General features: G+C 40.3%; 1 protein-coding gene across 4 annotated transcripts in view; it reads left to right on the top strand.

Annotated features, from left to right (window-relative positions):
- CD109 (CD109 molecule) overlaps nt 1-9,925 on the top strand; it is a 65,090-nt gene extending 55,165 nt beyond the window's left edge. For all 4 annotated transcript variants that reach the window (XM_083431127.1, XM_083431125.1, XM_083431126.1 and 1 more), the window contains 4 exons: nt 441-583; nt 4,050-4,206; nt 5,497-5,599; nt 6,839-9,925. In XM_083431127.1, coding sequence (XP_083287253.1) covers nt 441-583; nt 4,050-4,206; nt 5,497-5,599; nt 6,839-7,011 — 576 coding nt within the window. In that variant the 3' untranslated portion in view covers nt 7,012-9,925. The remainder of the gene's footprint in view (nt 1-440; nt 584-4,049; nt 4,207-5,496; nt 5,600-6,838) is intronic.
- The last annotated feature ends 10,959 nt before the right edge of the window (nt 9,926-20,884 follow it).

The raw sequence follows: 20,884 nt of genomic DNA, 5'->3' as shown, positions 1-20,884 counted from the left end.
TCTAATTATTAAATAAAATGATATTTGCATCACTAGCATATTTCCAAGTACAGAAGTACCTTTTCTTTGTTAATCCACTTTCAATGGTTGAAACGGCATCTTGCAATGCCTTCGGATCCATACAAGTTACATCCCTATCTGTCCCTAATGGCAGCATAATGTTAATGGCAGCATGCTCATGGGATTTCATAATTTGCTTGCATTAGCCTGGCAGCTTTGCTTCTATTACGTTCTGGATTGACTCAAATTATTCTATGGTGAATGTTGATGCTGAAACGGCATCACAACTATAAAGTTTTCATGATCTAGAATCTAGACTGCTCTATTCTTACCTCTCTTCAAGAGCTCTTTCATAGTCCTGCAGTCTGATCTCAGATGTTTGCATTATATCACTTATATACACACCAGTAATTTCATGTTTGATGTTTCCACTCTTGTAGCTCAATATTATGTACAATGTGAAAAATTCACATACCAGTAGGCGGCGGAGATCTGCACAAAGTCAGGAAGCCTTTGACTTGGATGTTGTCGTAAAGGATGACAAAAAAGATATAAATCACTTAACGCTGAACGTTTGCACCAGGTAAGTATATATGTGAAACTATCACTCCTCCCCTTTTATGTACAGAATTCTAATAATATTTGGACAGGGCAATTATTATTATTCTTTTACACATACATGAATAGCTCAAGGGAGCAAAGATTGCATGTATATAAAGCAAAAATATCAGGAATAGCAGATTTGAACAGATGATCATTTTTACAGAACAGTTCTGAGTAAACATGCTTTGTATCAGGTCTCAAGTCTTCACAATGCCAGTAAAATTTGTTTCCTTTTTTACATAGCAATTCATTACCTTGTTTTCCTTCCATTGAGGTCTGTGCATTGAAACTAGCTGATTTTAAATGGTTGCTCCCCCTTTTTGCTTTGGTTCCACAAGGGCATCCCCAGCGATCTTCATGGAGTCTCCCTACTTAGGTTGCTAGCCAGCATGCCAAGTCATTTTTCAGGATACTCCATTCCACCCTCCACTCCCCCAAGTTTTCTGCTTTTCTTTTTCAACTGATCTTTAACATCCTGTGGCTACTGATCCTATTCAGATTTCATCGAACTCTTTGTGGTTTTATTCTTTGCCCCCCTTTAGTTTTTTTTTAATTAAAAAAAAATTATTGTACTTATTTAAACCTTGGGGTTCCTGCTAGCATTCTGATGCATTCCTCTTGGACTTTATTTTTCTACAATAGTTCTGTATAAAACAATTATACCTTGATGGCAATGACCAGAGCTCTCTTCCTATTTGCAGTTACAACACAGACATAATTACATCCAGTTCCAATTCAGTTATTTGTTTTCAATAGCAGCTACTTTGGCCTGGCGACTCATCCCACAGATGGTTTTGTTTCCTTTTAATCTCACGAGCCAGCCTCAGCCAACAGTTGTACTGAATTTCTTTCAAAGCCATATCTGTATTTAATCATCCCTGCTGCCAGGCCTGAGAGCATTGCTTTGAAAAGTGAGTCTTCCTCTCTTGCAAATTGTCCCCATATAAAAAGAAATACAGTTTTATTAAATTACTTTTAACTACTGTCAGGCATTCAAAACACAGATTGGAGACACACTCTTTTTCCAAGAGAACAGTGGTGGTTTACTGTCTCTGCCAAGCAAAATCCTCCTGCCACCTATTTGAAGAACTCCCCTCGTGAAAAGGTACTTAAGTGTTACCTCATATAAAATAAAAAGCCACAAACATGTTTTCATAGCCTAGCTGAGAGTTAGCATTATTATGTGACTTGCAGGCATCTACTATATTGTGTGATTATCTGGATGAAGGTACTTTCATGAGCACTTCTGGGAGGCAAAAAGAGAAAGGGGGGGTATTATCCCAGAGGCTCCATTACATAAATTAGTTATATAGGCTGCAATCCTATATCTACATACCTGGGAATAAGCTCCATTGAACTCAGTCAGATTACTTATGACATGTAGTGAATTGTGCTGTTATTTATAATTCCATGAATTATTTTAGGTGCTACAGACCATCAACTAGTTTAGCGTTCAGCAGATTTACCTATGCTTGAATAACAGGTTAATCAACTAGAAACGTAATACTACAAAATGTTGGAAAGCATCCAGGCAATCAGCAAGCTCTTTATTTTCCCATCACATTTGTGGTGAATGAAGTGGAACTCAGGTGTCAGAAGGGGTCCATCGGTCAGTAGACTCTGCAGCTACTGCTTGCTTAGACGAGCTAGATTAGTTCGGTTTTGCAGCAGTCAGTTTTCCAATAACCTTTTTCTGCTTGATTCTAACTGCCAAGTGGACACAATCCATCAAAAGGTTGTGACTAGGCCCATTGAATGCAAAGGAATGGGACTTACTGACTTTGCCATGTTTTATTTTAGTGGGAGTTTGTTGTATTTTGCTGCACTCTCAATTCTTGCTGGAAAAAAACTGATTCCCTTCTTGTTCACTCCCAGGGTGTTCTTGTCTCCACATCATATCTTTTACTGGTCTATGCGCTTCTTAAAACCATCTTCTTGCCATTTCCACCTCTCCTCATTTACATCCCCGCTTCTTAGGGTGATTCCAAGAAGCAGCAGACAGCAAAGGAAATAGTTATTTCCAAGTTGTGGCTGGGGAGCTATCTGGATCAAATTAATTAACTGACGAATGCATGTCCTTAATAATATTTTCCAAATTGAGAAAGATGAATTTTACATACAAGTGTTTAGCAATTTTTTTTGTAAATTGCCATGCTGTGTTTCCTAATTGGCACCCCTGGATTTTAATTAAGGGTTAGGATAATTAGAACAACCAAAAGTGAAATGCATTTTTCAAACTTTCCAGTTAGATTACATTGGGGATTTAATGCCCAATTCTTGGTCATAATTTTGTTGGTTCACCTACCAGATCATTGGGGGCTAGTTCACACACTTGTGTGAACTGAATTTCTCTATTTAGATGGTGGAGATGTGCAAATATTTGCTATACGCTGTTGTGACATTTATTTTGTGAGTGTGTATTCATCCATTCATTCTATGTAATGGTTGCTATTCAAACACAAAATAATGTCCAAAAGCCACTTAGAGCATAAAAGAAATTAAAACCCCATATAAAATAACAATAAAACACAATACCTATACATATCCATTTAAGAACGTTTATAAAAGAACAAATCCTACCCACCTCCTTAAAAGAAGAAGGCAGGCTAAAAGTAGAACTCACTGTCCTCCCAATTAAGAGTCACGGGCATGGATAAACAGGAGTGTGTTAGCTTGGTGCCTAAAAGCCAACAATGATGGTACCAGGCAGACTTTCTTGGGGAAAGCATTCCATAAGTAGGGAGCCACCACGGAGAAGGCTCGTTGCCACTTTCTGCATCTTCCTTGGAGGAAGCACACAGAAGAGCCTCTTCTGACAAGCAGTGTTTGAGTAGGTTGGAGAGAGGTGGTGCTTGAGGTATTGGTGTCCTGAAGTCAAAACTTTGACTCAAGCCTGAAAACTAATTGATAGTTAATGCAATTGTGCCAGAATTGGTTTCATAGGCTCAGATCAGCAATCTTACTGCTGAATTTTGCATTAGCTGCAGTTTAAAGACAGCCTCATATATAACACATTGTAATAATTTGATCCAGAGCTTCGTCAACAGAGGTTAGGCTATCCCAGTGCCCCAAGGCCACTTGTGCCCCAAGCCACAGTAATGATTCCAGAAATATCCCCACGTTGCTTCTTCAGAGAGAGTATAACCCCATTCAGAATAATGTGTGTGTACATGTCATCAACATAATCCTTCCCTTTAAAAGGGTGGAAAGACTTTCAAATCACATGCAGGTTCTGTCCCATTGTAGATAGATTATACTTGTAGACATTGTTGGGGTGCATGAAAAGTCACATTCCTCATGGGTTCATACACCATCCATGCAAATGGAACTGCCTATTCAGTTAAGCATATGAAGTGACCCATACTTTTACATGGAGTATTTACAATAGAATGTTTGAGTAAGTTTATTTCTATGTAAACTATTCTGTTCCCTTTTTTGTCTGTTAGGTATTTGGGTGTTGGCTCATCTTCAAGGAGTGGCATGGCCCTCATAGAGGTTGGATTACTGAGCGGCTTCTCTTTGTCACCCAGTTTCGTGTCACTAGATGATCCAGTTAAGAAAGTGGAGAAGGCGGAAGGCAAAGTCCATTTATATTTGGACTCCGTAAGTCAAAATACTGGATGAGGGTTTAATTTCTTTCTTTCTTTCTTTCTTTCTTTCTTTCTTTCTTTCTTTCTTTCTTTCTTTCTTTTGCTACCCCCTACCCTTTAAATTCAGATATCACATTTTTACGAAGCTTAACAAAAAAATTAAATTTATCTTTCTGGATCTGATAAAACAGGGCAATATTCTCAAAGGGCATGCACTATGTTCTCCACAGTAGGGTTTTGGTTAAAGCTGTATACTTGGAATACTATTTTGTTTTAAAGACATGTTTGTTGTATATGACCTTTTAGTGTTCAGTGAAACACCAGTATTAAGCACATGAAATATGGATTCATACGGTGTTCCTAGTGTGCATTCTTTGCACAAGGTGTTGAAGGAGCAGCAATTAATGGGGTTGTGTGTCTCTGCCCCCAAATATGGAACATTTTTTTCCTGGACTAGCAGTAATGTTTGTATATGAGTTCATAGATGAGTCTGCTCTAGCAGTCTAATCTGCCCACTCCTACTGGGGGATGAAAGATCCACACTGCCAGGATGTGTTCAGCTATATGTGTTGGTTAATGCAAAGTGTTCTGTGTACAAAGAGGAATGCATTGCACATTAGGGCAAAAGAACCTGTAGTTTCACATTTACATTTATGTAGTTTGATGTGGAGGTGACTGGTCAGGCAAGAGATCTAGGCGTCATGGTGGATAGTTTGATAAAAATGTTGACCTAGTGTGTGGCTGCTTTGAAAAAAAGTGAATTTCATGTTAGACGATCATTAGGAAAGGGGCTGAAAATAAAACTATATATTTTTACTCTTGGAATTCTGAGTTCAGTTCTGGTTGCCACATCTTAAAAAGAGTATTGTAGGGCTGGGGGTGGGTCATAAAAGTGTAATCAAAATGATAATGAAATGGGAACAATTCTGCTATGAGGAAAGGCTTTTGAGTTCAGATATGTAAGATGGGATATGATAGTTGTATATACAATTATGTGTGTTTTGGATAAAGTGAATAGAGAGAAATCCCTCCCCCACTTCTCATAATACTAGAACCTGGGGTCTTCCAATGAAGCTGAATGTTGGAAGGTTTAGGACAGGCAAGCAGGAAGTGCTTCTATGCAAACCTCATCTGTAGCCACTGAGGGAACAGGATGCTGCAGTAGAGGAGGCTTCATTCTGATCCAGCAGAACCAGTTTTAGTAACAAGAAGTTAGGACGTTAATTCATCTGGTCAGCTACATGCCTTTACCCTAGGAGTATATAAAAAGTCTTTGAAAGTTTTCTTTCTTTTCACTTTTTAGTTAAATGAAACACAGGTTTGTGTAGACATTCCAGCTGTGAGAGACTTCAAAGTGGCAAATACCCAGGATGCCTCTGTGACTGTGGTGGATTATTATGAACCCAGTAAGTGCCAATTGTTTTTGACATATCTCATATTCAGTGCTGAAATAAGCAGTTGTAGTTAGTTAAAGTGAAGAATTGACTCCTTTAAGCTAGGAAAGAACCATATTAAATGGAAAATACCCTAGTATCAAATACCACAGGGGGAAAAAAATGAACAAACGAATTCTTCCAGAATGTAGTTTGGTGAATTTCTTACAGGATAAACACTGTGAGGTGAGGTGGGCAGGAACAATTGCTCTTGGCTCCTTAGTTAAATTATCATTTAGGAATTTAAGGGAAGAAAGTTTCCTGTCCCCTCCTCCCCCAGCACCTGCTGAAAATCTTATTGGGAGGGCCCTCCAAAACAGTGGGGCATGGGGAGCTGCTGAGAAAAGGATGATAAACTTCATTTCCATGAACCCCCTTAAGTTAACTTACATTTGGATCAAGGCCTAATTTTGGGCAATTCCCCCAGGACTGCTGGAGGGACGCGGGTGGCGCTGTGGGTTAAAGCCTCAGTGCCTAGGGCTTGCCGATCGAAAGGTCGGCAGTTCGAATCCCCGCGGCGGGGTGCGCTCCCATTGTTCGGTCCCAGCGCCTGCCAACCTAGCAGTTCGAAAGCACCCCTGGGTGCAAGTAGATAAATAGGGACCGCTTACTAGCGGGAAGGTAAACGGCGTTTCCGTGTGCGGCTCTGGCTCGCCAGAGCAGCAATGTCACGCTGGCCACGTGACCCGGAAGTGTCTTCGGACAGCGCTGGCCCTTGGCCTCTTTGAGTGAGATGGGCGCACAACCCTAGAGTCTGTCAAGACTGGCCCGTACGGGCAGGGGTACCTTTACCTTTACCTTTACCCAGGACTGCTGTTGTTCGGAAAGTCCTAACCTCACAGAGGTTAGGACATTTGGAGGGGCACAGATGGTTGGGATGGGGTAGGAAACCTTCCTTCTGTGAACTTCTTTAAGTTAACGTATCTTAGGATGCACGCCAGTGTTTTGCTTCTGCTTAGTTCTGTAGTCTGAATTAGTGCCATAGCAAAATATTTTGAACTTCATTGGAGAGCACACATCCTTTGGGGCTCCTTGGCTTTCTCAAGACAAAGTCAAATGGATTCACTTCACATTGTGGATTTCAGTGGTCTGATTTCCATGAAAGCTGTGTAGCTTTTCAGACATTCTCTTCAACTTTATGCAAATATATCTCATCAAAATGTCTTAAGTATGATTTGTAGTGAATGGTACTCCTCCAATCTCACACAACAGGGAGAAGAGCAGTGAGAAGCTACAACTCCGAAGTGATGCAGAGTTTGTCACCATGCACCTTCTGTGAAAAGGATGAATGTGATCTTTGTTCAGCGGATGGCTCTTCACTAATTTACCTCTCTTGTGAACTGTTAATAGTACATGTAAGCCTGTTGTATACTTGGTTGCTCTAATGTGGGCATCTTACCCATGTTGCACTTCTAAGAGTATTATTGATCTCGCCATCCTACAAAAGGGAAATCAGGATGGGGACGTTCCTCACTTCCACTCATTGGAGGCAGAGACCTGATAGGAAAAGGGGATGAGTTCTAATTTGGAGAACTGAGATTGGGCCCTGTGACAGCTATCAGTTTATTTTATTTTTTAAAAAACACTGATAGGTCTAGAACTCTTGCAGGAACTTGCCATCTCCAAATGATTATCAGAAAGAGCCAGACTTCTCCCCAGAGAGTCTGTCTGAAATGATTATTCCAGGTCAGAGCCAAATGTTCTCCTGCACCCATTAAAGTTCAGGGATTAACTGCACATTCCTATCAATGTAAACTTAGAAATAATTCCCATTGAGTTCAATGGGGGTTACTTCTAGGTAAGTCTGTATAGTATTGCAGTCCAGACTTCTGTATCCAGAGACAGAAGGATCAAATATAAGTGCTAAATTTCTGGATGTGGTTCAGTAACATTAAGAACTTAAAAGATGTAAACGTTAATTAATGTTCATTTTCTAAATAAATATTTAAATGAGATCAGATTTATTTGGAGCAAAAAAATTAGAAGTATATAGTTCTTTATTTGTACATTAAAAATAAGATGTGTTTTTTTTTAAAAAAAAAAAAGTTTTAGGAAATATATAATGATCTAAAGCCTTACATTCCTTTTAGTTCAGCTTTTGCCAACCTGGTGCCCTCCAGATGTTGTGGATTACAATTCCCATCAGATCCAGACGGCACAGGCATGCTGGCTAGGACTAGTAGGAGTTGTGGTCCAAAACATCTGGAAAGCACTGGATTGACAAAAAACCAGTTTAGATTATTACACATTTTATTCTAACATTTCATTTGCAAGTATTGCTGACTTTAATGGCACGGGATCAAGTCCTAGCTACAGATGCAAGAGCCCTATTCTCTTTAGCACCTTTTAAACAGTTGCGTAGAAGGGAGAATTTCCAGCAGATAGGGGGCACAACAAGCTAGGCTTGCCGAAATCCCCTCTTCTACACAATACTGAAGAATGGCACAAACAAAGCAAACTGAGGTGGTTTCCAAACAGCTGGCTGTTGTGTACACTCACGCAGTCACAAAATGAAAAATGCTAAATTTTAGTCAAGACAACTTGTACCAGAAAAAAAGTTATTGCTATTATTATTATTAAATGCAAGTGTGTGAAAAGCAGGCATCTTAAAGTTGAAGGCATCTGTTTTTCTCATGCACCTCGGTCTGAAATGTGATGTTGAGTTTACAGTAGAAAATAAATTACTTGCCCTGTTTCTTGCTGGGCAGTAAAACAGGAGCTGAATTGGCTGCCTCCCAACTTAAGACAGCATGAAGCATCAGTTTACCCACACAGTGCCATGGGGAAGAGGCATTAGGAACTGTTGAATTGCATGGCGGGCTCTTCTGGCCCATAGGAATTTGAATACCTCAGTGGTAGGAATGCTACCATAGTTTTTAAAGCAACAGTAACAGAACCCCTCTGCAGTGGCTGGTCAGAGAAAAACGCCTTGCAAAGCAAGAGAATATCCTCAGAAAGGAAGGAAACATGGTATAGGCTAAGATGGAGCCTAGAGTAGGCCTTTTTTTCACTCAAGGTCAGGGTGGACAAGAAAAGCCAGATGAGAGGTTAAAAGTAGCAGTGTTCTTCATAATCTGGCTCTTATCTAAATTGCAATCATTGCAATTTGCAAAAAGGTATAGGACAAACCACAACTAGTACATAGTCCTAGATGAATATCACCAATATTTACAATTTTGCTAAAATTTAAATTTTTGCCCAGTTTCCAGAGTGAAATTGAGCTTGAAATTTGAATTTACATTTACATTTTGAATGTTAAATCTTACCTCAACACTTAAGTGCTCTAGTCTTGTTGGCATATACTGGTTGTTTTGACTTTGGCAGCCATCAACTATGAAATCTGATAAGTTGTAAACTATATAATACTCAATACCATTGCATGTCATTTAAAAAATGTCAAATATGTTGTACACCAACTATCAAAAATTGTTAGATAGCATTTGCCAACAAAATAACTAGCATTCAAATTATATTTTGTGACAAATAATCCTATGCATATTTACATGGAAGCAAGTGTCATTGAGTTCATTGGGGCATGTTTCCAGGTAAATGCATAGGGTTGCAGCCTTAAAAACCTTTCTATTTGAGCGAGACAGGTAAGCGCATGTTTTATGAAGTGTTTAAGTCTTTGCTCATTTGAAAGGGAGAGCTTTAAACAGATGCTTAACTTTGGCTGATTGCTAATTGTTAATGCTGCCGTTTCTCTTTCATTTAGATAACTAATTCTTATTCCCTGCGCATGTATGTTTTGTCCAAACTTTGCAATGTCTTGATTATATATTTTTCTACTATGCAATGATGTATACATTTTAAGATTCTTCGTTTGCGGTATCGCTGCAGTTTTCTTTGCTGGGATTTCTAAAATATTTTACTGACTTTTCAAGTGAAAATGCAAAACAACCATATGGTGTTAAATTTCTGGCTGGGCCATCTTATATAGCCTACCTGTCCTTTCCACTGAATCTAGAAGTCATTGCAATTACTTCATTAAATGGCAACATTTTTCTGTTTTGGATTAGATGGTTCTCGATTTACTAATGGACAGTAGCGGGTGAGGTTTCAATAATCCAGCAAAAGCAATGTTTGTATTGAAGCAAGGTCACAGATTTGGGGACAATTTGTCAATCTGGCAAAGGCAATGTATGCATGGGAACAAGCTTCTGTGTTTCATCTTTTGCTACTGTGAAGCCAGCATTCAGAACTGTGTGTGCGGATTTTGGATTCAGAATTTGGTTCTGCCAAATAGCCAGGCAGTACTATCACTGTGTTGAAAAGAAAAATTATATAAAGTTTTCAAATTTACATCAAATTAAAATAGCCCATTAATTTTTTGTATGCTCAGGTTTTTTTAAATTAAAAAAAAAAAACCTGTGCTTGTACAAACACACACTCACACTCTCTCACACACACTATACTGAAGAAGAGTGAGTATTTCTATTGAGAGCAATGGCTACACTACACTATAGCAGTAGGACTCAGCTTTTTTCGGAATATTAGCCAAAGTTGAATGGATGCAATAAGTTTCTGTCTTCTATGAGAGGAAGTGCTTCTCTGAAACGAGCACTACCCATTGTTTTCATGGAACACACATTCAGAAAGCTTCTGCATGGGCAAAATTCTGCATCCACATGAGATCTGCTCAAAAGAGATCTGCTCTTTTTCATGTCCTGAGTAGGCTATGCTATCTTCCAACTCACTTCTATATGTCACATCTACAAACTTGGAAGCATTAACTGCCATGGTTTTCACCAAGGGATTCGGAGAACTAGCTTGGTGAGATGCTAAGTTTTCTGTTAGACACCCTTCTCCAAAGAACTACTCACCCCAGGGTCTCCCAAGAATAGTTATGACTGTTTACCCAGTTTTATGTATGTAGGTTTAGTGTGCCCTCAACTAAACCTCTATCTGGCCTTGCAGACACCATGATTGCTGGATTGTATATCCGCTGACAGAATTCAGATTTAAGAATAAAACACCAGAACATTGATTCATGTCAGCTATTGTGCTCACTGAACATTTTGAAAATGCAAACAAGTCTTTTATGGGCAAATGTGTGCGTAGGCTGGGGTTTACTCACAACAGCTCCACTCTACTAAAAGGAAAATGCAATGTGATAATGGTGTTGGAGGCAGGCATTTTGGACTGCCAATTATTTTATTTATTCTCTTTTTGGAAAATCTGGATTTGACAGATGCACATCTAAGATGTGTGCTTTAAGAGGCAGTTAGAAATGCCATGTACGACTGGTTGGGTGTGAGTTTAGTTCATTGCCAAGACACGTGTGCTCCTGTGATTTATTTATTTTTAATTCATGTTTCAGTCAGCAGTAAAGTAAATAATGGGGCTGATGGAATAATGGGCTGGAAGACATTTAGCATGGGATCCCGAATGAAGTCTGTTGAGTATATTTCAAAGAAATTATAGCCAACAACTTATGCAAAAGTGGTGTGCTTCAAAGAAGGCCAGTCATGAGGTAATACCTTTATTGATTTATAAAAAAAGAGGAGTCCTGATTTACGAATCCGTTTAACTCCTCTATCAAAGAACTAATTAAACCAAGTCATGAACCATTTTATTTTGTACACGTTGCCTAACTCAAATGTTTCAGTGTGCGTACAAGGAACAAATCACGCTAACCCAGTCTCCTAATTTGATTAAATGAGTGTTTGGGAACAGTACCCTGGAAAGTTTAATGAAATCCCCACTGAAATTAATTGGAACAGTAGAAGAACATTGTTCACCAGAATGCAAATCAGGCTGTCTTCAAGAAACACTGCCAAGGCCCTTCCAGGTTCTCTATCTTAGCTAGGTTACTGAATAATAAAAAGGTGGCAGTGTGGGTTTTGGAATGCCCTCTCTAAAGACGTGGGTGGGTTAAACCACAGAGCCTAGGGCTTGCCGATCAGAAGGTCGGCAGTTCGAATCCCTGTGATGGGGTGAGCTCCCGTTGCTCGGTCCCTGCTCCTGCCAACCACCAGTTTGAAAGCGCGTCAAAGTGCAAGTAGATAACTAGATACCACTCCGGCGGGAAGGTAAACGGCATTTCCGTGCGCTGCTCTGGTTCGCCAGAAGCGGCTTAGTCATGTGGCCACATGACCCGGAAGCTGTATGCTGGCTCCGTCGGCCAATAAGGCGAGATGAGCACCACAACCCAAGAGTCGTCCGCAACTGGACCTAATAGTCAGGGGTCCCTTTACCTTTACCTCTAAAGACACTTGCCTGGCACGTACTCTTCTTTACTCAGAAATTTCAACTTGAGATTCTAAGTTGTTTTAAGGGTTGTATCTATTTTTTATCAATGTATTTGTACTGTGATGAAAAGGTCACACCATCCTGAAATTCTACTGTCACCATTAATAATATAGTAATATATTTCCTCCTGCAGTAGCCCAGGGCACTGCATAACTTAATGAAAATGTGACATTTTCCACAAGTGGGAATTCACAACACTGTATCAACAGATGTTTTTTGGGGTGGTAGATCTTAGAAGTTCCCAACAGTCACTCTTGGGAAAGTCATAGAGCAGGAGAAACCTGTGCAATGCCATCTTTGGACTGGCAGTCGCAGAACCTTGGTTAAAGTCATATCAATGGTATTGCTGAAACCCCCTCAAGATTAGTATGGAAAAGCTTTTCCCAACTTGAGGTTCTCCAGCACATGCCAGCTGGGGCTGATGGGAGTTCTGGTCCAACACAGCTGGAGGGCACCTCGTCCCCTTAATCCTGCTTGCGCAGACATAGCTTGGCAAAGTTCTCTTCTATCACCTCTATTGCAACTCCTTCGGGGGATTCTGTGATCCCGTATTAACATCAAATAATGTGGAGACCTAGCTTACAAGCAAGCTGATCACCAGCCCCAGCCCAGCCAGATGTGGGATATATTGGTTAAGGGCTCGGCACGTGCGGATTTCAAGAAGGGTAATCTATCTGTGTGGGCTGCAGAAGTATTGACCACAAATATTTTTCCTAGTACCAGATATGTTTTTCCTGGCACCAAATGTGTAATAGAGTGTGACAGAACATACAACAGAATTCATGGAGGTAAATGGTTATATAGCATGAAATTAGCTCTTCCTGTGGTTGTCTCTCCACGAGCAAATAAATGCTATATCAGTATTACATTGTGTAAATATTATATGGAAGCCAAGAGTTGAAAGGGGTCAGAAGGTAGGGGAAGATCAGCTGGGGAAGAGGGTTAGTGTTAGGGGGAAAGCAGCAGACAGAGAAAGGTTAATCATCCCCTTGACCCCATCACTTTCCCCCTCTTCACATTGCCTTCTGCTTATAATGCTTTGCAGAGAATGAGCAAGCCGCTAAGGCACTTGCACGTTGGTCCTAAGTATACCAGATGATACTAGAAAGATGATTCAAGTGGCCGGCTGCTTGAGCCCAGCACATACTTTTAGTAGTAGAATGAGCTATGCATAAATGCTTAAGTAAATAATCCCCAAATTTTCAATTAAGTGCAGGTGTGAAGTTTGTTCCTTCCTTGGACCTAAGAAGTGTTATGCAGCTGTACAAGGAGTAAATATTCTGCAGTTGCAGAAATCCAGAATCTAATAGTTTTAAGATTGTTTCTCATTTCCTCTTAAGTTCACGCAACATAGTGGGATAAGCCCTGTCAAACTGAGTTACTAAAGCTTGTGTAAGATGATCCAGAAGTTAGAAATAATTCTAATTAAATGCACTAAATAAATTTATCCCAGATGTTTCTAAGACAGCCATTGTAGAGATGCTACATAACTTCATGGCAGGAGAAAGTGCATATAAAGTTTCAGACCTCCTTTATTCCAAAGTTCAAGACGTGTATCTGGGCAGTTATTTATTTCGTTTACCAACAAGTATAAATAATAAAGTAAACAAATAGCCTAGATATGCTTCTGTCACCAATGGTATGGTGTGATTTACAGCTGATTAGAAGTACAATCAACTGTTCCATGAGGATGAAACTTAAAATTATATAGATCTTTAGGAAGTAAAAAATATTCTCCCTTTGTATATCACTTCAAAGTAGGTATCTAAGCAGTTTCTGGAAAACAATAACATATAGCAATTCAATTACAAAGTAAGAGCACAAATACATAACTGAGTAAACACTGTGTGTGAACAAAATACAGCCAAATCTTGGTCAAGGAAGACCTGGGCAAAAAGGAAGGCTTCCAGTAAACATTGTAGCTGTACAAATGATGCACAAAGTTCCTAATTGTGGAGAAACTAAAGACATCACTGGTGAGTAAAATATGTACTTATAAAATAAAAACATTGCAATAAATAAGGAGTCACATGTGTTTAAGTGGCACTACACTGATTGAAGGAGCAATTCATGCAATTCAGGACACACAGAGCAAAATATAAACAGGGTGCTAACTCTGCATTTGTCCTTCCAACTACCTCAAGTTGAGGGACAGGTCCCCATCCATTTGGTATCTTGCACAGAGCACCTTCCTTTGTTCCCTTAATGACCCATTATCTCAACAAGAAGCTAGCCGGGCTATTCCAAGAATTAGAAGGGCCACTAGGCTTTCAGCTTAACCTCCACAACTCATAATCCTATTTTAGTCTGTTATGATAGGTCTGGGTTGCGTATCACTTTAAACCATAGTTAAAATAAATCATGGTTAAATGTGAATGAGCATCTTGGTGATACAAGGAGCTGACACCACAGGTGCTGCATTCCTACCTTACTCCTGCCACAGAGGCAGGGTGCAAATAATCAAATTAGTAGGAGGCGTATGGTATGGTTTAGTGTTACGTCAGATGTCAGCTCATGGTTTGTCTTTCTCAAACACACCATTGCAGGACATTTGTGAAGATAATATGCACATAGAAATTGATAATGGCAGTCATATTGGCACATGGGAGCGATATCCAAGACAGGCCATTAAGTGGTGTGGAGGAGTGTAGAGCAGGTAGCTTAGAAACAAGATGTAAGGGGAACAACCCCCAAAATCTGGCTCGTACACAGCTGGTTTCATACTTTAGTGTTCAAAGGAGGCCCTTGTGACTTGCCAGATGTGAGAGGGACCATCAGTCACCATGCAAGAAAATGGGCATTTATCTCTTAGAAGAATGCTTTTAAAAATTCTGATCCAAGTGGGAAGGAAATAGTATTATGTACACATGTGGAATTAATGTTCTGCAGTTTTCACATACAGCAGAAGTGGCCAGCTTTGTAGGATGTCAATTAAATTCATAGGTTTGATTGTACAATGTGTTCTTAGCTACAGTTTCGGAATGTGCATAAAAAAAAAGAAATAGCACATTACTTCCATTTATAATGGAGTTCTTCAACACAGGTATCTGTCTGACATCTTTAAAACATCTTGTTGCTTGATCAAGTCACCAGTGCATCAGTGATGCCAGTTTTTGGCTACGCTTTTTCAGGTTGTGATTATACAAAGGGTTTTCAGTTGTGTGTGAGAACAAACAGTGGATGCAGACATGCCTCAACGTCTCCCTCTGTCTCAAACATGGTTCTGAGCTTTGCCCTTGTTGGATTTTTCAACCAAGAAGATTCAGCTAAATCTATTTTTAAAAACATGTTGAGTTCAATGGGATAGGTAAGCATATGCTCAGCTTTCACCTTTTGAAATGAGTGGGGCTTAAACGTGTTTAAATTGGCTGCCCTAAAGCAGTGATAGTCTTCTGTATGAGGGATGGGGAATGCATGACCTCCACCCAAAATGTACTCAAACATCACCTCCCATCATCTCTGATCATTGGCTGTGCTGACTGGAGCTGATGGGAACTGGACTCCCAACAACATCTAGAGGGCCACAGGTTCCCAGTCTGTGCCCTAAGCAGTTCCTACAGAGAAGAGGCATTTGGGGGGCCTTTCTTGCAAGTGAAAATTGCAAATTCTTCAAACAAAGCCAATTGCCTTCATTCCCTCTTAGCTTTCCAGCGGCATCTCTCCTGCCCCGTCCAGAGCAAACTTCCAGGTACTTGGAGCATTATTATAGAAAACTCATGTCCTTGCAAAACAACATTGTTGTCACTCTTGGGTCAATTTATACTCATTCAACAGAAAATAAATGTCTGTTTCTTGTTGAAGTATGGGAACATTGCTCTAGTTTACTTGTATCGGTTTGAATCATATTATTCCCCAATGCGAAATGGGTGTTTTGACATGTGTGCAACCAAACAGGAAGGACATGGAAACAGCTGTGAGGACAGGCTTGGAAGGCAGAATGTTTTTACTGAGTTATGAGGACTGTGTCTAAGCACCATGAATAAAACCCAGCAGTCACAAATGTGATGCATTAAAAAGAGGATAGGGTAGGGGGAAGCTTTACTGACTCATGGTCAGTCTGTGATTCACTAGACTCCACATATTTATGCTGCTAGACACTTCAGTTCTGTGCACCTCTTGTTAGGTTAGGCTAGACTAATGCTTCCTCTGCTGCTGCTCAAACCCTTTCCTCTGCCTGAGATTTATAGATGACATCTTAGTAACGTGGAACATAGGGTTAGGAAATATTTGAGAAATTCCAGAAGGACGTCAACAACTACCACTTCACCACCAACTTCAGCCTGGACCAGTCCATGCAACAATTCACTTTTTGGACATCAATGTGCATCTGCACATTGGACTGATAAGCAGCACCTTATGCACAATGAATATAGAATCAGCACCATATACACACTGAGATGCCTCTAGCATTCTAGAAAGTATAACAAGAGCCGTTGCCTATGGCCAAACCCTAAGATACAACTGTTTATTCTAGTTTCTTGGACAGGGCCTCACATGCAAGATTTTCATCACGCATTCCTTAAATGTCAATGCCACTCAACGAAGTAAAAAGGCAACAATCAACAAGGTCTGACTGGTATGTAGGAATAATCTCCTATGGATGTGACAGAAGATACCCCTTGTGTCACCTATAACTTTCAGTGAATACAATTCCAATGTATTATCAATGATCCATAGCTGATCCTGAACCATTATATTTCCTTTCTGGTCTTGAGTGGTAGTTCTGTCCCCGCTTACAGACCGCCCCTAATGTAAAACAGCAGTGCACTAGCAGCAACAAGTGGCCGTACAACAGAGACATAACACAACACAACACAGGGACCAGGCTCTGCAACAAATCCAGATGTCTGTAGCTACATCTACCCAGGCAAAGCTGTTGCAGGATTTGTTTACTCATATTTAACAAAATCTATTTATCTCTTGATCGTAAGAAAACTTCCCAAGTGGTTTGCAAAAACATACAACAAAACATTAAAATTCTCCATTAAAACACACACATAAAAGTAGGTATTTAAAAACATTCCAAAGCTCATCAAAAAAACAGCAGCTAAAAAGAAATAAAACACATGAAACTTCCAGATGTCTGGATAGGCCCTCCTATTTTTAAAAAGCTGGTATTGCAAAGAATAACACCACCTTTAACTTCAGAGACTCATTCACCTGTTCATCTACAAATGGGAACTATACCACCTGCAAGTGATTCCCTTCTGCTTCCTTCATAGGAGAAGCAGGTGAATTCTATGGAAAATAATGAATGGATAGAAAGCTGACCACAGAAATGGCAATGCTGAGAAACCAGGAGGGAGAACATTGCAGTATCCCAGGACGTTCCACTGCTGAGCTACTGCTCTAAAGGTACCGATGCTAAAATTATACTATGACCCATTATAATTTTTCAAGTTTGTTGCTAGGCTAAACCTGAGGATATTTAGGAAAGGGAAAACAACAACAATAGCATAGGACAGTTGCAAGTGGCAGATGAAAAAAAAAACCCTGCTTGTGAATGCCTATATTTTGATGTGCATACCATTCCATAAAGTATGTGTGCAATTAACAATGCAAAGTAGACTCCTGCATGCAAAAGAGATTAGTCTTCCTTATGCATGAACTGCTTGTAGAAGAGAGGCTGTTGCACCAGCTATCTGGGAGAACTAGTCCTAAGAGATGGAGGAAATCATAAAAACACATCGATGTGGAGTGCATCACCTCTGGGATTTTACAGAATAGGTTGGATAAACATCTGTCACTTAGCAGTTATTTAATCTTGAGCTTTACTACATCTTTCCTGACTCAGGGGGTTGTGATGACCCTTGAAAGCCTATCACAATTTTAGTATCCTATGACATAACCTAAATTGTCTAATGTCAGTTGACCTTAAGAACCTGGCATTCTTCTGAGTTCCAGAGTCTTTATCAACACTCCCTCGAGCCCAGCAAGCAGATGAAGCAGCTCTAGCTTTGAGCTGTAAAAGCTGTATTCCTGGTTCTATCTAGCATGGATATCAGGGTTAAATTCTTACATAAGCTGGGACATATGGAAACATTAGCACTGACGAGAAACGAGGCAAGTCAGCTCATGGGCTCTGTTTCTCCGCTATGGCTTACAGCTGACTAAATGAAGCTGGAATGCTGGAATGTTTTGTGGACAACGTAACAAAAGCAAATGTCTCATCCATGTCTTGCAGTAGCTTTCCCATGAGCTTGATACACACATATCCACAGAGGCTCAATTTTCACCTACAGTGATGGCTTACTTTGAGGCAGGACCTACCGTATTTTTCGCTCTATTGGACGCAGTTTTCCCCCTCCAAAAATTGAGGGGAAATGTGTGTGCGTCCTATGGAGCGAATGCAGGCTTGTGCCATAGCCGCGCGCAACCCCTCCGGCAGAGAGGCTGCACGGGGCTATGGCTTCTTTAGCCCTGCGCAGCGTCAAGGAGAGGCTGCACGGGGCTAAAGGGGAAGGCAAAACAGCGAGCGGGATCCATCCCACTCGCTGCCTTGCCTTCTTCCATAGCTGCGCACAACCCCTCCGGCAAGGAGAGGCTGCACGGGGCTATGGCTTCTTTAGCCCCATGGAGCCTCTCCCAGGAGGTAGAAGCTGCACGGGGCTAAGGGGGAAGGCAAAACAGTGAGCGGGATCCATCCCGCTCGCTGCTTTGGCTTGTTCCATAGCTGCGCGCAACCCCTCTGGCAGGGAGAGGTTGTGTGCAGCCTGTACGCTGCTCTTTGGGGCTGGGGGGGGGAAAATATTTTTTTCTTGACCCCCCCCCTTAAAACTGTTTTATTTGCAGCTGAGACCCAAAATTGCTTAATTTCGGAGCATGATCAATATGTGTTATATGTTATCTCTAATGGAGGTATACCTCCAGCACCTCTTTACCAGGTGAGAACTATTTGACTCAGCCTTTGCAGAGTCAAAATACCATCAAAAGATCAGTCTTCTTTATTCTTATAATAGAGTTGATTGCAAGATATACACCCACAATCCAGCCCATGGATTATGCGAGATTACTTTTCTAAAATCAGTTTCCCATTTGATCTAAATTATCGGAGGATTCCAGATATGCCAATATTCTTTAGATCTTACTATGGTTGACTTGATTTTTAGACATCAACTTTCAAATCTGGTACATTCTTTTAACAAGATGTATCTAACTGTAAATGTTAACTGTAAATTGTAACTTGCAGGTGCTGAGGAACTGCAACACTCTAGTTGCCCATCTTACTCATAATTTCATTATAGGTGGTTTTTTTAGGTCACTGCCCATTAATCTTACACATTCTATTACACCACAAACTTCTTATATTCACGGTATTTGCCAGCCAGCTTTTCTCTTTCAATTCTTCGTTATAACAAATTATAGGAACTGATGAGAGACTTGAGCTCAGTTTACGTCTGCTTCTATGCCAGACTTCAAAAAAGACTTTTGCTTTGAATAGCTCTCAGGTCCCTTTGGTCCAATGCCACAATGCATTTTTAAAAACTCCATTGTCAATTCCATCTGTTCTGTCTTTATCTGATATGGAACCATGATTTTAAATGAGATAACCTGGTTGTGTGGTAGTACCAGTTAAAGCATGGGAAAGCAATGTCTCTTTCAAGTGGTTTGTATAATATCTTAGCAGCAATCCTGCCTTTCTTCCCATAGGAAAACTAACGCTAACCATTGCCGCTTAGTTATAATTTCATGTTTAATTCTTAACGGTATATTTTGAAAGAAAAATAGTACTTGGGGAAACATAGTAATATTAATAGCTGACATCTTTCCCATCTCAAAAAGCCTATCGATGTTTTTTTCTTAATTTCATGATATAGCTTATTGTCTGATTTTGTAGATTTATGATGTTCTAATGATTTTATTTTACACTATCATGAAATTTTTAATGAGTTGGCAGTTTAGAAACACTCGTATAAACAAAAGCTAAAATATAAATGCATGCCTTTCAGGAAAGTTTACAATATGCAGCTCAAAGCACCGGCAGCAACATTCCAGCCAGTAATTCATATAGCAGTTTTAGGATGGCACATATGACAACTGACATTATGGTAGTTTAACACAGGGTGCATGTGGCAGTAAATGGTTGCCTGTGACATTATGCTAAGTGGGGATAATTTTATGTTTAGTTGGTACAGAGGACATAATCTATTACCCTGGCCTAAAACTCCAGGGTTCCTTGGACGCTTATTATGGACTCTTCGGTTACAGCAGACAAGATTTTCAGTTATGGGAGCAGTGACTCTGCACTGTTGAACATGCCCCACTGTCTTCTGCAATTCCCAAGAGCTCCAAGGGAAATCCTAAGGGTTTGCTTAACAGATACAAGTTTGAAAGTTTTTGAGGCACAGTAGATCAGGCCCTTAAAAAAATGTCTGTACTAGTTGGCCTACACTAGCCTATATTGCAAGAAGCTAACAAAACAAACTCCAAAACCCCTGAAAAAAACCTACCTGTTATGAGGAAAAAATGTACAGAGGTACCTTGGGTTAAGTACTTAATTCGTTCCGGAGGTCCGTTCTTGACCTGAAACTGTTCTTAACCTGAAGCACCACTTTAGCTAATGGGGTCTCCTGCTGCTGCCGCGCCACCGGAGCACAATTTCTGTTCTCATCCTGAAGCAAAGTTCTTAACCTGAAGCACTATTTCTGGGTTAGCAGAGTCTCTAACCTGACGCGTATGTAACCTGAAGCGTATGTAACCAGAGGTACCACTGTATAGGTTCAGAAAACTCACAGTATGCTACAGAGGGAGCATCAAGGGAAAAGAAGCTGAAAGAGACAACAGCTTCTGATTCACTCATGATGCCTCATTATCACAATTACTCAGCTGTTATTGGTTTGTGGCCAAAGTGTGTTCTCCATCACTGAGAGCACGTGTTGCGGTTGGGGATTCCAAGACACCTTGCTGTTTCTGGGCAGATGGTTTGGCCATCCTGTAAGCAGGGGCAGGCTGTTACTGGGGAAATTTAGATGTTGCCATTTAGTGATTGACAGCCCTATTTGTTAA

Source organism: Podarcis tiliguerta (assembly GCF_965153285.1).
Source record: "Podarcis tiliguerta genome assembly, chromosome: 3".
Taxonomy (NCBI): Eukaryota; Metazoa; Chordata; class Lepidosauria; order Squamata; family Lacertidae; genus Podarcis; species Podarcis tiliguerta.
Note: the sequence above shows the minus strand (reverse complement) of the source record. Positions and strands in the feature narration are given on the sequence as shown.